The sequence below is a fragment of the Octopus bimaculoides genome, chromosome 1, assembly GCF_046866305.1.
Source record: "Octopus bimaculoides isolate indiv1 chromosome 1, ASM4686630v1, whole genome shotgun sequence".
Lineage (NCBI taxonomy): Eukaryota > Metazoa > Mollusca > Cephalopoda > Octopoda > Octopodidae > Octopus > Octopus bimaculoides.
This window is the reverse complement of record NC_142928.1, coordinates 105,794,014-105,810,816: the sequence shown is the minus strand read 5'-3', so window position 1 is coordinate 105,810,816 and position 16,803 is coordinate 105,794,014. Positions and strand designations below refer to the sequence as shown.

Genomic DNA, 16,803 nt, shown 5'->3' with positions numbered 1-16,803 from the left:
TCTGCTGGAGACAATTTAGGGCATCTGGTGTCTGTAATGCCTATTGAGGCACAAACATATGTCTGCAGCTGTCTGTTGGTCTCTAGACAATCACTCTCTTTTTCTTAATGGTATATCAATTTTGGAGAAATCGTGATTGTTGAGATTGTCTCCCATTATTGTTTGGAGTTGGTCTCAGTTGCCACCAGCAATTGTTGTACCTTTTCTGGAAGTAAAGATTATTTCAATAAATCAAAAATTTGTCTTGTATTTAATGTATATTTATTTGCGTTTGTTGTTCAAATACATTTAGAGCAGCCAGTGCTGTTCTAAATTACTTCTCTTAGTTAATCTTCATTTACACAGACACATGTATGCAGAGAGAGAGAGAGAGAGAGAGAGAGAGTTGGATGAGGGAGATATGTAAAATTATGTGTGTGTGTGTGTGTGTGTGTGTATTTTCTGATAAGTTCAGTTATGTGAACTATGATCATCAGACATAAATTCCTCATTTGGCAAAGCAAGTTCATATGAACATAGCTCTGATGACTATATCAGTAAGGTCTGTGAGAACTTGCCAAATTGTGGTATATGATTATATTTAATTGTATTTCACATATTGAGTGTTTTTAGAAGAATGGTTAGTGAGAGCTGTGCGAGCCATGTATAGAGATGCTGTCAGTAAGGTGAAGGCTGGAAATGAGTACAGTAATGAATTTCGGGTAGAGGTAGGTGTCCACCAAGGTTCCGTCCTCAGCCCCCTCCTATTTATCATAGTCCTCCAGGCGATCACAGAGGAATTCAAGACAGGTTGCTCCTGGGAGCTCCTCTATGCTGATGACCTTGCACTAATTGTGCAGTCACTATCAGAACTAGAGGAGAAGTTTAAGGTGTGGAAGCAAGGACTAGAATCGAAGGGCCTTAGAGTCAACCTAGCAAAAACCAAAATCCTAATAAGTAGGAAGGTAGATAAAACACAAACCCCTTCAGGTAGATGGCCCTGCTCAGTATGCAGTAAAGGAGTAGGTAGTAACTCTATAAGATGTACCCGGTGCAAGCTATGGACACATAAGAGGTGCAGCAATATCAAAGGCAGATTAACTACGAAGTTAGTTTTTGTATGTGGCAGATGTTCAGGTGCAATAAACACTGTAAACAAACAGGAAACAACTTCTATCTCATTCCAGGGAGAAAAACTAGAGGTAGTCGATAGCTTCCGCTATCTGGGTGACCAAGTTAGTAGTGGGGGTGGGTGCGCTGAAAGTGTAACTGCTAGAATAAGAATAGCCTGGGCCAAGTTTAGAGAGCTCTTACCTCTGCTGGCGACAAAGGGACTCTCACTCAGAGTAAAAGGCAGACTGTATGACGCATGTGTACGAACAGCCATGCTACATGGCAGAGAAACATGGGCTGTGACTGCTGAGGACATGCGTAAGCTCGCAAGGAATGAAGCCAGTATGCTCCGCTGGATGTGTAATGTAAATGTGCATACCCGTCAGAGTGTAAGTATCTTGAGAGAAAAGCTGAACATAAGAAGCATCAGTAGTGGTGTGCAAGAGAGACGATTGCACTAGTTTGGACATGTGGTGAGAATGAATGAGGATAGCTGCGTGAAAAAGTGCCACACCCTAACAGTTGAGGGAACCCGTGGAAGAGGTAGGCCCAGGAAGACCTGGGCTGAGGTGGTGAGGCAAGACCTTCGAACATTGGGCCTCACCGAGGCGATGACTTCTGACCGAGACCTTTGGAAATGTGCTGTGCGTGAGAAGACCCGGCAAGCCAAGTGAGATCGTTGCCAGGGCCCCTGGACTGGCTCTTGTGCGGGTGGCACATAAGATGTACCATCCTGAGCGTGACCATTGCCAGTACCGCCTGACTGGCCTTGTAGGGTTTTCGAGCGAGATCGTTGCCAGTGCCCCTGGACTGGCTCTTGTGCGGGTGGCACATAAAAGACACCATTTCGAGCGTGGCCATTTTCGTGCGGGTGACACGTAAAAGCACCCACTACACTCTCTGAGTGGTTGGCGTTAGGAAGGGCATTCAGCTGTAGAAACTCTGCCAAATTAGATTGGAGCCTGGTGTTGCCATCCGGTTTCACCAGTCCTCAGTCAAATCGTCCAACCCATGCTAGCATGGAAAGCGGACGTTAAACGATGATGATGATGATGATGATGATGATATATATATATATATATATATATATATATATATATATATATATATAGTTAGTTAATAAATTGTATGGTATACAGCTAGTCGTTATTTTGGTAAAGCATGTTCACTGGCTCAATGTTGGGCATGTAATTGATGAGAGAGATGGAAGATACGAGAATCTTTATTGATCACTACAATTGTTTTGACCCATCTGGCATCAATTCCTTGCAGGTGGGCTACTGCACAACTGGTTTAGGTGTATCTCTTGGTGTAGATGTGTCTCCTCAGGTGATTTTAAGAGGTATCTTGTTAAAATAAACTCTGTTTTGCATAACTTATTACTTCATGTTTTCTTCTTGATCTTCATAGATAGAAATAACAAATTAACAGATATGGTTTCATTCTTATAGATAATAATTAACAAATATCATATACAAAAAGAAACAAATACACAATAAAGTGAACAAATTATTACAAATATATATATAAACCTTACTTGATTAATATATATATATATGAAATATCATTATCATTTTAAAGTTCAGTTTTCCATACTTCCCTGGATCTGATAGAATTTATTGAGGTACATTTTCTACAGCCTGATGCTCTTCCTGTTGTTTTGAAGTGAGGTAATTTCCCATGGCCAAACTGGAAAAGAACAACCTTACTTGTTATTCAATGTATTTCTTGAGTTAGGGCAGGTAAACATAAGTGAAAGACAATTTTCCTCATCTAATTATTAATGTTAATACAGTACTTCTTATCCAGCTTCCAGAAATCTGGAATGTCTAGAAATCTTGTAATACTGGGAAATATTGTGCAATACACTGTGCCCTGTATTGAGAAAAAACCCCTGTTTTTGATGTTGGTTAGTTTGCATATGATGTGTTAAAACTAGTTTTGTTCTTTAGTTTTGTAAGTGCATTTCTAAAGATTAAACATACTCTGCTTTAGAATTGTATCATTTTGTACCTGTATCTGTTAAATAAAATCATGGTTTTTACTTTTCTTCATTTAATTTTCATCCTCTAAACATGATACTACATACAAGGTGCAGTGCAGTATGATGTTATTTATAAAAATTTAAGTGGTTTGCTAAATACGGCACAAGCGCTGCTTTAGAAATGTATTAACTTGGGCCAGATTATTGAGGCAGATTTTTCTACAGAAAAAATACTCTTCCAGCCACCATGTTTCACCTGTTCCCAAGCAAAGTAATATTTCCCCATAGCCAGGTGTGCCCTTGCAGAATATTGGAGATGAATGATGCTGTTTGTGTGCACTAGCATAGCTAGAGTGTGTGCTGCTCGGGGTGGCCCTTCTGTTTGCTGCACCCAGACCCCACAAAAAACACAGCCTGCAGTAGACCAAAAAGTGCTGTCCTTTTAAAAGTGCCATCCGGGGCAGACCACCCTTTTGACTATGTATTTGATGACATTCAGCTAGTGGCCTAATTTCAAGAGTATATGTACAGGAGTTGGTTGATAGGCTCTCTGAAGTGTGGTTGCATGGAACATGTAAGAAGTCTATAAATATAAGCTTACTTATGTTAAATACAGGCTGAATTTATTGGGTGTTTTCATCATTCATTTCTTGATGGTATTGTCTGTCATACAATGAAAATATGAGTCTGTTGATCCTGTAAATGACTTGATCATTGTTCGTCACTGCTGGGATCACAAACTTATGATTTCAAAGTGTCAGAACAATTGCATAGCTAAACATCCAGTTATTCATATTTTGTTGTTTGATCCTATAGAAGATCCGATCAATTAGAGTTATGTTCTGAGCTTTCCAGCCATGGCTATTCCATCTATTTTCAGATAATGTATCTAGGTCTACATTAACCAATTTGCCTTTTTTCCATAGATGGTGAAGTGTGGCTTTAGGGAAACTAGGGTACTTTTTTTTTTTTAGCAATTTAAGTTCCCTTGTAGAGGCTCTTACTGTTGGCTTGTTCGATTAATTTTGTGTGTGTGGGTGTGGTGGTGGTGGTGGGGGGGGGGGGGTAATGTAGAGTGGCACAAGATCTTAGTGAGCATTTTGATTTCTAGCTGGATCTCCAAGAAGAAAGTTTGATGTTAGAAATGTCTTCCACTAATGAAATCCAGATGATTAATCATCATGTGGGGAGAATTAGTAATTAGGAAAATGTTGAGTTGTGATGCTATTTATCATATTTGAAAGTAACAAATATTGATTGTTGATAGCAATGACTGAGAGAGAAAAAGAGAGAGAGAGAGAGAGAGAGAGAGAGAGAGAGGAATAGGGAGGGGGTAGAAAGCGGGGAAAGAAAGAGAGAAGTGAGAGAGAGGATATTTTTTGTCCATTGTCTTTTACTTGTTTCAGTCATTGAGCTGTGGCCATGCTGGGGCACTGCTTTGAAGGGTTTAATCAAACAGATCAACACCAGTACTTATTTTTTAAATCCCAATACTTATTCTATCAATATCTTTTGCTGAACCATTAAGTTATGGCAACATGAACAAACCAACACTATTGTCAAGAGGTGGATGGGGAACAGACTCAAGCAAAGACACTCACTCACTCATGCACGCATGCACACACACACACACACACATGCATGCACGCGTGCACACACACAAACACACACACACATGCACGCGCGCACACACACACACACACACACAACAGGCTTCTTCCAGTTTCCATCTACCAATTTGGTCAGCTCAAGGGCATGGTAAAAAACTCTTTCCATGTGGCTGTGTGGTAAGAACCTTGCTTCCCAACTACACAGCCCTGCTTGACAATTGGTGTTGGTGTGCTTACATTGCCATAAGTGAGCAGTTCAGCAAAAGAGACTGATAGAATAAGATCTACGCTTGAAAAAAAAAGTCCTGAGGTTGATTTGTTCAACTAAAACCCCTTCAAGGCAGTGCCCCAGGATGGCTACAGTCAAATGACTGAAAAAAGTAAAAAATATATATACAAAGGGAAGTAAAAAATTTTCTGTACTTTCACCATAACATATCTTTATCATTGTCACACTACCTTCTGCTCATGTTTGTTTATAGTTGGTACTATTGTGGTCATGTGATCAAAGTTTGAGCCTGATCGTGCCATTTTTCTTTCTGGCTTTACAGTGTAAGCATGGCCACTCCACTATCAGTGTGCACCAAAATAAAACAAAGAGTCATGGTTCTGTTTGTCAAATCATTCACAATCAGCTCAACTTCCATAAAGTCTGTGCAAGATGGGTGCCAAGAGAACTTACTGTAGAGCACAAGTGCAAATGTCTTGAGGTCTGTCAACATTTACTTGATCGCTACAACTATGAGGGTGAGGAATTTTTGTGCAGAATTGTCACGGTAGATGAAATGTGGGTCCATCATTATGAAGCAGAATCCAAAAGGCAGAGTTTGGAGTGGAAATATCCTGGCTTGCCAGTGATGAAGAAATTCAAGACTCAGTCTTCTGCAGGAAAGGTGATGCTAACCCTTTTTTGGGACTCAAAAGGGCCTATAATGGAAGATTAACTGGAAAGGGGTGTACGATCAACAGTGCAAGATACAGGGCTTTGCTTGTCAACAAACTGAAGCCAACGATTCATACCAAACGCTGAAGCCTATTGTCAAAGAAAGTTTTGTTGTTTCATGACAGAGCACACCCACACATGACCATTGAAACCATTAACCAATTGGGTTTTGAGGTGTTGGAACACCCTGCCTACAGCCCAGATCTCACCCTTTCTGACTATCACATATTTGGACTGTTGAAAGATGGTTTATGAGGTTGTCGATTTCCTATGGATGAAGATGTGAAGGAGGTGGTGCATAAATGGTTGCACAACAAACTGAAAACCTTCTTGGAGGAAATACACAAGCTTGTGGTCCCCTAAACCAAGTGCGTTGAAAAGGAAGGAGACTATATAGAAAAATGACATACTTGTTTATCCCCTGCTTTTGTGTAAATACACTGAAAAAATAAGAGTGCATATAATTTTTGACTCTCCCTTGTATATGTGTGTGTGTGTGTGTGTGTATCATCATTAATCATCATTTAACGTCCATTTTCCATGCTAGTATGGGTTGAACAGTTTGACAGGAGCTGGCAAGTCAGAAAACTGCACCAGGCTCCAGGTGTCTGTTTTGGCATGGTTTCTATGGCTGCACTTTACAGAATGTACTGGGTGGTACATTTTTACGTCACACAGGTACTGGTGCTTTTTTACATTGACAATGGCACAGGTGCTTTTTCCATGGCACCAGCACAAGTGCCTCTTTATATCACACCAGTACTGATGCCTTTTATGTGACACTGGCACAGGTCCTTTTTATGTAGCATCAGCACTAGTGGGTTTGCGAAATGACTTGCATGACAAAGACCTCTTCATTGAGAGAGGGAATGGAACCGAGAGAATTGACTGTGTGTGTTAGGTGAGAGGTTAGAGTATGTTAGAGGGACAGGGATAGTTGTGTTACTGTAGAGGAGATACTTGGCTACTCTAGTAGGACAATGAAAGAAAAGGAAGGTGGAAGAGAGTTAGAAAGCTAGGGAGACAGTCAGAGTGAGAGAGAGAGAGAGAGAGAGAGAGAGAGAGAGATAGATGGTATTGGAGATGTAATGGGACCTGCTCATAGTGAATAGTGGGGGCGAGGTAGGTATAAGTTATACAAAAAGCATAGAAGTGCATGTTCCATAAGAGTGTGAGGGGATAGGAAGATATGACTGTAGCAAGTGATGAAAGAAATTGGAGTGACTGGCAAGAAAGAATGAAAGGACATAGAAAGAATGAAAGGACATAGAGAGTGTGCAGATAGGGACATGAATGAGAGTGGAGGAGAGGGCAGGGTCTGCAGTAGGTGTTGGAAAGATAGGGAGTTTTGACAGTGATCAAATAATGTGCGTGTGTGTGTGTGTGTGTGTGTGTGTGTGTGTGTGTGTGTGTGTGTGTGTAAGAAGGTAGTGGTGGCATGGCCATAAAAGACATGCTTGTATGTGTGGTTGGCCACCCTTATACTTAGCTTGATGTGTCTTCTCAAGCACAGCAAATTGTCAGAAGTGTCGGGTCACTTGTTATCCCCTCTGTGAGGCTCAACATACATACATATATATTAAGAGGGAGAGATAGAGTGTGTGTGTGTGTATGTGTGTGTATGTGTGAGTATGTTTGATTTGTTGATTACGCCTTTTTTTTTTGTCTTTTGTACAGATCAACACTTTGAGAATTTCTCACCAGAAAGAACTTCACAAAATTCTAACAGAACAAGCTTTGAAGAATTCCACCAGCTCTTCTGTGCAACTTCAGTGTAAAGTTGACGCCCAGCAGGTAATTGTATACAACTTAGAAAAATTCTTCATTTGTTGGTTGTTATTCAGATAATTTGTTGCGATTCGAAATGACTGGCTCAAGGAAATCTATTGAACAAATGACATTAATTTACAAGAAAGCTGGAACACAAGGGTGTTGTGTTGTTATTTAGCCTTAGGTCCAACCTGTATGAGCAGACATTTGATCAAAGGCATTCCAGCTATGATCATCTTATCCTTCTCTTGGCCATCGCATGTCTAGGGCTGCATTATTCAATGTGTGCTTTCCTTTTCAATATGATAAGATTTTGATACCTTTTCGAGTAGATTGACTATGTAGAGGCTTCTTTGCCAGAGGTATTGAAGAGATAACAATGCTGATATGACTGAATATATGATGTGATTGGACAATATCATCATCATTATCTTCATCTTTTAACATCTGTCTTCCGTGCTAGCATGGGTTGGACAGTTTGACAGGAACTGGCAAGCTGGAGAGCTGCACATATATATATATATATATATATATATATATATATATATATATATATATATATATATATATATATATATATATTAAAGGAAATAGAGAAATACAATTGACATATTAAAAATTTATTTAAATTATAATATAATATAATTTTACTATAAAAAGATATAATATAATATGATATAATATAATATAATATAACAAATAATTAAAACTATATATAAACTGTTGCTTTTAATGTCATGTGATGTCTGTGTACTATCATTTAGCCTTTATTTGTTTATGTTTCATTTTTGTTCTTTTAAGCAATTTACATATCTAAATTTACAGGTGTTAATAGACCATCTTCAAGAACAACTTGCAAATGCTCAGGTGGATGCTGAAAAGTTGTCTGAACTTAAAGTACGTGAAGTCGTATTAGAGGCTCACATACAGCAGTTACAGGATGAATTAGCTGAAGCAAAAAGAACACATTCTCCAGTAAGTTTAGCTTATTAATGACTTCAAAGTTAAGGTTGCTGAACATGGAATAATCTTTTCTACTCTAGGCACAAGGCCTGAAATTTTTGTGGAGTTGGGTGGGGGCAATCAATTAGATCAAACCCAATATGCAACTGGTACTTAATTTATCGACCCCGAAAGGATGAAAGGCAAAGTCAACCTCGGTGGAATTTGAAATCAGAATGTAAAGACAGACGAAATACTGCTAAGCATTTTGCCCATTGTGCTAACGTTTCTGCCAGCTCGCTGCCTTAACATGGTATAATGGCCAAAGGAGTGATAATTTCAAATTTTTTATCTTTTTTGTTTATCTTTTACTTGTTTTAGTCATTGGATTGTGGCCATGCTGGGGTACTGTTTTGGAGGATTTTGGTTGAACAAATTGACCTCAATACTTATTCCTAAGTCTTGTACTTATTTAATCAATCACTGTGGCCAAACTGCTAAGTTACAGGGATGCAAACAAACCAACACCTGTTGTCAAGTAGTGGGGTGGGGCACACATATGCAGAGACAAAGACACCCATGAACATCATTCCTCCATGTGATCAGCTTGAAAAATTGTTAAGATATTAAAATATTTTTCTTAACATGAAACCAATGGTAGCTTTAATACACAAATAAAGAAATTTTATCCACCATTGCGGTGTTGAGTACTCACTCTCATTGTTCAACATTTATGTGTGTGTGTGTATATATATATATAATGTATGTATGCATACATATACACGTATATAATGGTAAAATGAGTAGTACCTGTATTTCAAAAGGCCAGCCTTGTCACACTCTGTGTCACACTGAATCTCCTTGAGAACTGCGTTAAGGGTACATGTGTTTGTGGAGTGCTCAGCCACTTGCACATTAATTTCACAAGCAGGCTGTTCCATTGATTGGATCAACTGGAATCCTCATCGTCAGATCTAACAGAGTGCCAATTATATATATCAATGGAACGGCCTACTTGTGAAATCAATGTGCAAGTGTACCCTTAACATAGTTCTCAAGGAGATTCAGCTTGACACAGAGCATGACAAGGCTGGTCTTTTGAAATACAAGTGCTACTCATTTTTGCTTGCTGAGTGGACTTGAGCAATGGGAAATAAAGTGTCTTGCTCAAGGACACAATACTTTGCCGGGAATTGAACTCATGACCTTACAGTCATGGATTGAATACACTAATCAGTAAGCCACGCACACTTATTATATATATATACATATATATATACGTGGTCTGATCAATAAGTATCTGGACTGTTACCATAGTAATGAAGCTAATGCATGCAGAGTGAAGCTGCTTGGCACAGATTGACCTTTAACTCTGCTGTGCATGTGCACTAAGTTTTAACATTTTAGCTCACTTCTGTCATTTACAGCAGTGCTTGGAAGGAAGGTGTGTAAGCATGTGATCATTGCATTGATCACAACAGAGAAAGTTGAGCAGAGAATCTGCATTCAATTTTGCCAAAAGCTTGGCAATCCCTGCTTAGAGGCCTAAGCAAAGTTTTCAAAAGGTTTCCATCATTATTGACACAATCAAGGAGATCTTGTGCAAGTGAAACCCGAGTGTCTTTTTGGTCAGCTGAAAGCAGTTTTCACACAAACTTGGCAGACATGCGCCTCATACTCAAATCTTCAGTGATAATGGACTGAACTGAATCGTAACTAATCTGCACACTCTCTGATAACTCACGGATGGTGATTCAATGATTTCCCCCTCTCAGCTGCATGCACATCTGGGATTTTTTCTCAGTTCTGCTGGTTGTGTGTCTCTCAGAACGTTCATCAATATTGACATATTTTTGGCCATCTTGGAAATGTCTGAACCACTCATACACTTGTGTGTGGCTCATACACTCCTCTCCATACACTTTCTGCAGCCTTGCATAGGCCTCTGAGTCGGTACTGCCATAACAATTTCCTCTGTCATGGCCAATGCAATGATCACACGCTACATACCTTCCTTCCGGGTACTGCTGTAAACAGTGGAACTGAGCTAAAATGTTAAAACTTAGTGCGCATGCACAACAGAGTTCAAGGTTAATCTGTGCCAAGTGGCTTCACTCTGCATGCTTTAGCTTCATTCCTATGGCAACAGTCCGGATACTCATAGATCAGACCTTATATATATATATATATATATATATATATATATATATATATATATATATATATTTATATATTTATATATATATATATATATATTTATATATTTATATATATATATATATATATTTATATATATATATATTATATATATATATATATATATTTATATATATATATACACGTTTGGTTTCCATACAGTTTCTTTCTTCCAAATTCACTTACAAGGCATTAGATTAGCTGAAGAATTTGTCCAAGGTGCTGTGCAGTGGGACTGAACCCTGACATCATGTGGCTGTGTGAAGTAAACCTCTTAACCACACAGCCACACTTGTGCCATCAGATTTAATCATAAAATCTCATTTCTCTAGTTTTTGTCTTTGTTTTTCATTTTACTTTATATGTCAGGCATTTGTAAACAATAACCATGATGGATGTGTGAGCTCAAAGAAAACTCCAACAGTTCAATTAGTGTTGTGTAGTTGTTGTCGTTTAGTTCCAAGTCATCCTTGATCAAAGACATTCCAGCCATGACCATCCCATCTGTTTCCCAGTTTAATGTATCAAGAATTATATTATTCTGTAGCGTGTTGCTTGAGGGAAATTTGGCTGCTATTTATCGCAGGATAAACCAACTGCATAGAAGTTCTCTCTGTATTAGGTACATTATCATTCTGCTTGCCTCAGCCCACAAAGCTGTAAACAGCCCCTACTCCCACCAGACTCTATTACTTCTCATTTAAACTGTTAACAATTAGATGGCATTCTAGCAGTAAAATAATTGCTCCAGCAGTGAAGTAAGCAACTTTGTTTGTGACAAGAATTGTCTCAGCCACGTGACAATGAATGTAAGGAAAACATTCTCTTTCATGTAATTCTCATTGATTCAGTTAAAATCTGTTGTTGCAGCTGTGGCTGTGTGGTAAGGAGCTTGCTTCCAAACTATATGGTTCTGGGTTCAGTCACACTGCATGGACCTTGGGCAAGTGTTTTCTACTACAGCCTCAGGCCGAGCAAAGCCTTGTGAGTGGATTTTGTAGACAGAAACTGAAAGAAGCCCGTCGTATATATATGTATATATATATATATATATATAAAATATATAGTATTAGGGAAAATAACCAATTTTCAAGAACTCATCTATAAGGCTCAATTTAATTTTAATTTTTTATAAATTGATTTTAATTGAGTTTTTTACCTGTAATTTTGGATTTTGTCCCTAATATTATTATTATTATTATTATTATATATATATATATATATATATATATATATATATATATATATATATATATATATATATATATGTATACATCTGTTTTTGTGTGTGTCTTTGTGTCTGTGTTTGTTTTCCATCATCACTTGACAACTAGTCCTGGTGTGTTTTCGTCCCTGTAACTTAGTGGTTCAGTAAAAGGGACTGATAGAATAGGTAGTAGGCCTAAAAATAATAAGTAAGTCCTGGGGTTGATTTGTTCTATTAAAACCCTTCAAGGTGGTGCCCCAGCATGGCCCGCAGTCAAATGGTTGAAACAAGTAAAAGATAAAAGATAAAAGATATGTCCATTGTTTTAGTGGGTGCCTGCATATACTTGGATGTGTATGATTTACTGTGGTGATATCAGCCATAGCTCTGTACCCTCATCCTGCTTGTCACTTGAGTAACTGTATTATAACAAAAACAGTTTGTATATCAAAGAAGGTATAAGTGGAATCAGTGTTTTTATAGCTGGTTGCCATTACTGATGCTAGTTTAAAGATAATAATTGTTTTTTTTTTTGCTGTCACTCATCAACATCATCTCCATCACCACCATCATTATCATTCATCACCAGCAGTGCTCATAACCACCACCAACACCACCACCACCACCATTGTCACCGCCGCCACCACCATTCACTGCTGCTGCCATCACTCACTGCTGCCGGCACCACCACCGTTATCACAGCTGTTGCCAACACCACCATTATCATAGTCATCATGTGTTTATTGTCACTGTCAGTAGCAGCATCATGGTGATAAACACCACCACCACCACCATCACTACCCACATTGGTTATAGGAGTTGCGTCATCTTCACCATCATGATCACAAACATTACCCTTATTACTACAATTGTTATCAGTACGATAATAATAATAATCATCATCATTAACACTGCCACTGCCACCACCCCTACCACCACCCCTACCACTCCCCACCACCCCTACCACTCCCCACCACCCATACCCCCCACCACCACAACCACCACCACCACCACCAACAACAACAACAACCACAACAACACCACTAACATCACCACTGTTATCATCTTCATCATTATCATTCTACTGATGATGCATTTCAAAATTGCAATTTTATTAATTTTTGTTTTTCTTCTATTTTTCTTCCTTTAAAATTCATATAGGAAAGGCAGCATTTCCAGAGTCTTGTTGAGAAAATACAAGAACTAGAAAAGAAACAGGATGCTCGTGAGAAAGAAATGCTGAGTGTGATGAAGAAAGGCAGCTGTTTACCATTCTCTGAGTTGGAGAGGGAAGTGGAGAAATGGAAGAAAGTGGCTGAAAGCAAAAACGCAGATATTGAAAAGTATCGTGTTGAATTAGATTCAATGCTCAGCATGTTGACCTCTCTAAAAGCAAACGCTGCATTCACATCCCAAAATAAATATATGACAGCAACAATGTATAGATAACACTCTGTAATACAATTTTTGTCCTTGGATAGCAACTGGTATTTCCTATTTTCTTATCCCTATAAAGTGTGAAAACTGGTTAATATTTCCTTCAAACTTTGTTTCTGTTACATTTATTCAAACCTCAAAGAATCTCTCTCAACACATAGCTATGATGCTTCCCCCACTACTCCTGCACATGATCAGAGATGCACATATTGACAGTCACTAACTGATATGCTCAAGTGGTTAAGGTCAAACAACTGACAAGCAAATCTGTGTATAATGATATTTCTTCTTCAGCAACTCAGCACTGAATCTGTCTGAAGTGTAATGGAAAAGAAGTCAGTTTCAAAACATTGGTATCCAGGTCACAAAAATAAAGGTTCAAAGGAATATTAGTCATTTCCTTTGATTCGTAGATAAAAGCAAATAGGAAATAACACTTACTGTCACCCCACTCCCTAAAAAAAAGAACCTAAAAATAATTTTTGCACTTTGTTACATACTAGCAGAAATACCCGGTGTTGTTCGTGATTAAAATGGTATAATTTTTTATTATTTTACTTGTTTCAGTCATGTAACTGTGGCCATGTTGGAGCACTGCCATTAGTGGAACAAATCAATCCCAGGATTTATTCTTTGTAAGCCTAGTACTTATTCTATTAGTGTCTTTTGCCAAACCGCTAAGTTACAGGGACATAAACACAGCAACACCAGTTCTCAATCAATAGTGCAGATACAAACACAGATACACACACACACACACCCACAAATATACACATATATACGACAGTCTTCTTTCAGTTTCTGTGTACAAAATCCACTCACAAGGCTTTGGTTGGTCTGAGGCTATAGTATACACACACAAACACACACACACACACACACACACACACATATATATATATGTATATATATATAGGGTTTATCTCCTATGTAAAGTAGTGATAGTGCATAAAAATGATGGCGTAGTGTATGCAGGTTGAAGGCTATTGTTGTTGAATTCTGCCAAATGCGAGCTTTCTTTTCAGGTACATGACACTGCTGTCCTCCATTCCAGGGTCTCATGGGTCCACACCTCCCTCACCCTCAGGGTTGGCACACTCAACATGGGTACACTGAAAGGTAGGTTTGGTGATGTTGTTGAGATGCTTGAAAGGAGACGTGTAGATTTGTGCTGGAGAGGAGGCTCCGCTAGGTTCCTCACAGGCAAAGAACATAGGCACAAGGTTTTCTGGGCAGGGAACACTGACGTGGTCGGGACGTGGGTATACTTCTTGTGGAGAAATGGGTTGATAAGGTAATTGAGGTAGTCAGAGTATGCGATAGAATACTTAAGATTAGATTAGTACTACATCATAGGTTAGCAACCATTATCTCGGCCTATGCTCCTAGGCTGGGGCTACCTGATGGACAGAAAGACCGATTTTATGACACCCTCTTGCAGACTACCTCATTGACGAATGATAGGGACCTTTTCTTTGTGGCTGGTGACTTCAATGGACATGTTGGACAAGATGTAACGGGGTTCCATGGCATATATGGTGGCTGTGGGTTTTGGCTCCTGCAATCAGGAGGGAACCAAGCTGCTGGAGTTCTGTGATGCAAATGATCTTATGGTTTGCAATTCTAACTTCAGGAAACCTGCCAGTCGCCTAGTCACCTACCGATCTGGTAGATACACTAGCCAAATTGATTACATCCTCGCCAGAAAAGGAAAGATGGCTGCTTATAAATGCCAAAACCTTCCCAAGCTAGTAGTTAGTGGCTTCAGGATCAGGGCTAAATGGATGCCCAGAAGACAACCAGCTTGGAGGAGAAGGACACTTAAAGATCCTGCGAATGGACAGAGATTTAGAGACATATTACTGAATGGGAGGAAGAGAGTCTGCCGAATGTCGACCCAACAGAGGGACCAGCTATCCGAATTGACAGTACCTTGGTAGATAAAGAAATTAAGGGTATGAAGACAGGGAATGCCCCCTGCCCGCCAGGAATCACTGTAGAGATGCTCAAAATATCTGGCAGTGTTTGCTATTGCCTAGTCACCCATATAGTTAATCAGGTGATACACAAAGGAGTCATACCCATTGACTGGTGTAGCAGCACCATAGTCAATTGCTACAAAGATAAAGGTGACGCTTTAAATACAAATAATTACAGAGGTATTAAGTTGTTAGATCAGGTAATGAAGGTCATAGCCCAACTAATTAGGGAGAGAGTCAGTCTAGAGAGATGCAGTTTGGGTTCGTGCCAGGGAAAAGCACCACTGATGCTATATTTCTGATAAGACAGTTGCAGGAGAAATACCAAGCCAAAGATAAACCTCTGTACCTGGCTTTCGTTGACATGGAGAAAGCCTTTGACAGGGTCCCCCTATCCCTTATATAGTGGTCAATGAGGAAACTAGGGATAGATGAATGGTTAGTGAGAGCTGTGCGAGCCATATACAAGGACGCTGTCAGTAGGGTGAGAGTTGGCAACGAGTACAGTGAAGAATTCCAGGTAGAGGTAGGGGTCCACCAAGGTTCAGTCCTCAACCCCCTCTTATTCATCATAGTCCTCCAGGCAATAACAGAGGAATTCAAGACAGGATGCCCCTGGGACCTCCTGTATGCTGATGACCTTGCGCTAATTGCTTAGTCACTATCAGAACTAGAGGAAAATTTTCAGGTGTGGAAGCAAGGATTAGAATCGAAGGGCCTTAGAGACAACTTAGCTAAAACCAAAGTCTTAATAAGTAGGAAAGCAGATGAATCACAAATCCCTTCAGGTAGATTATCCTGCTCGATCTGTAGAAAAGGCGTAGGTAGAAACTCCATAAGATGTACCCGGTGCAAGCTATGGACACATAAGAGGTGCAGCAACATCAAAGGCAGGTTAACTAGCAAGTTAGTTTTTGTTTGTGGCAGATGTTCAGGTGCAATAAAGACTGCAAACAAACAGGAAACAACTTCTATCTCATTCCAGGGTGAAAAACTAGAGGTAGTCGATAGCTTCCGCTATCTGGGCGACCAAGTTAGTAGTGGGGGTGGGTGCGCTGAAAGTGCAGCACTTCCCAGCCATGCGTTTGAATGGCTTCCTTGGTCATATGGTTTGAATGGCTTCTTTGGCGATATGAGGGCGGGTGTTGTCATGCAGCAGAAGAACTCCATGCTGCCGATGAGGTCTTTTCTCTTGAATAGCCATGTTGAGTTGTTCCGTCTGTTTAACATAGAGTTTCGCGTTGACTGTTTGGTTCCGTTCAAGCAATTCGTTATGGATAATCCCTTCCCAGTCCCACCATACACACAACATTGTTTTACGCGGATGAAGATCTTGTTTCACGCACGTTGTCGCTTGTTTACTGGGGCTAAGCCATTCCTTACGCGGCTTCATATTGATGTACAAGCACCATTTTTCGTCGCTAGTAACGATTTGGTAAAGAAATCGTTGCTTGTGTTCATGAGTTGAGTGGTGACGAGCAAGCAAACCAGCGGAGATTGTGGCTCATTGATTTTTGTTGTCATTTAAAGCATGCGGAACTCATGCTCCATACTTCTGAACCTTTCCCATCGAGTGAAGATGCTTCTCTATAGCAGTGTGGGAGCATTCCATTTTCCCTTGTCGTTTGACGAGAATTTTCATG

General features: G+C 39.5%; 1 protein-coding gene across 3 annotated transcripts in view; it reads left to right on the top strand.

Annotated features, from left to right (window-relative positions):
• The window catches only part of LOC106871085 (centrosomal protein of 162 kDa), a 100,608-nt gene extending 87,319 nt beyond the window's left edge, over positions 1–13,289 (top strand). For all 3 annotated transcript variants that reach the window (XM_089355290.1, XM_089355292.1, XM_089355282.1), the window contains 3 exons: positions 7,307–7,423; positions 8,225–8,374; positions 12,906–13,289. In XM_089355290.1, coding sequence (XP_089211416.1) covers positions 7,307–7,423; positions 8,225–8,374; positions 12,906–13,193 — 555 coding nt within the window. In that variant the 3' untranslated portion in view covers positions 13,194–13,289. The remainder of the gene's footprint in view (positions 1–7,306; positions 7,424–8,224; positions 8,375–12,905) is intronic.
• The last annotated feature ends 3,514 nt before the right edge of the window (positions 13,290–16,803 follow it).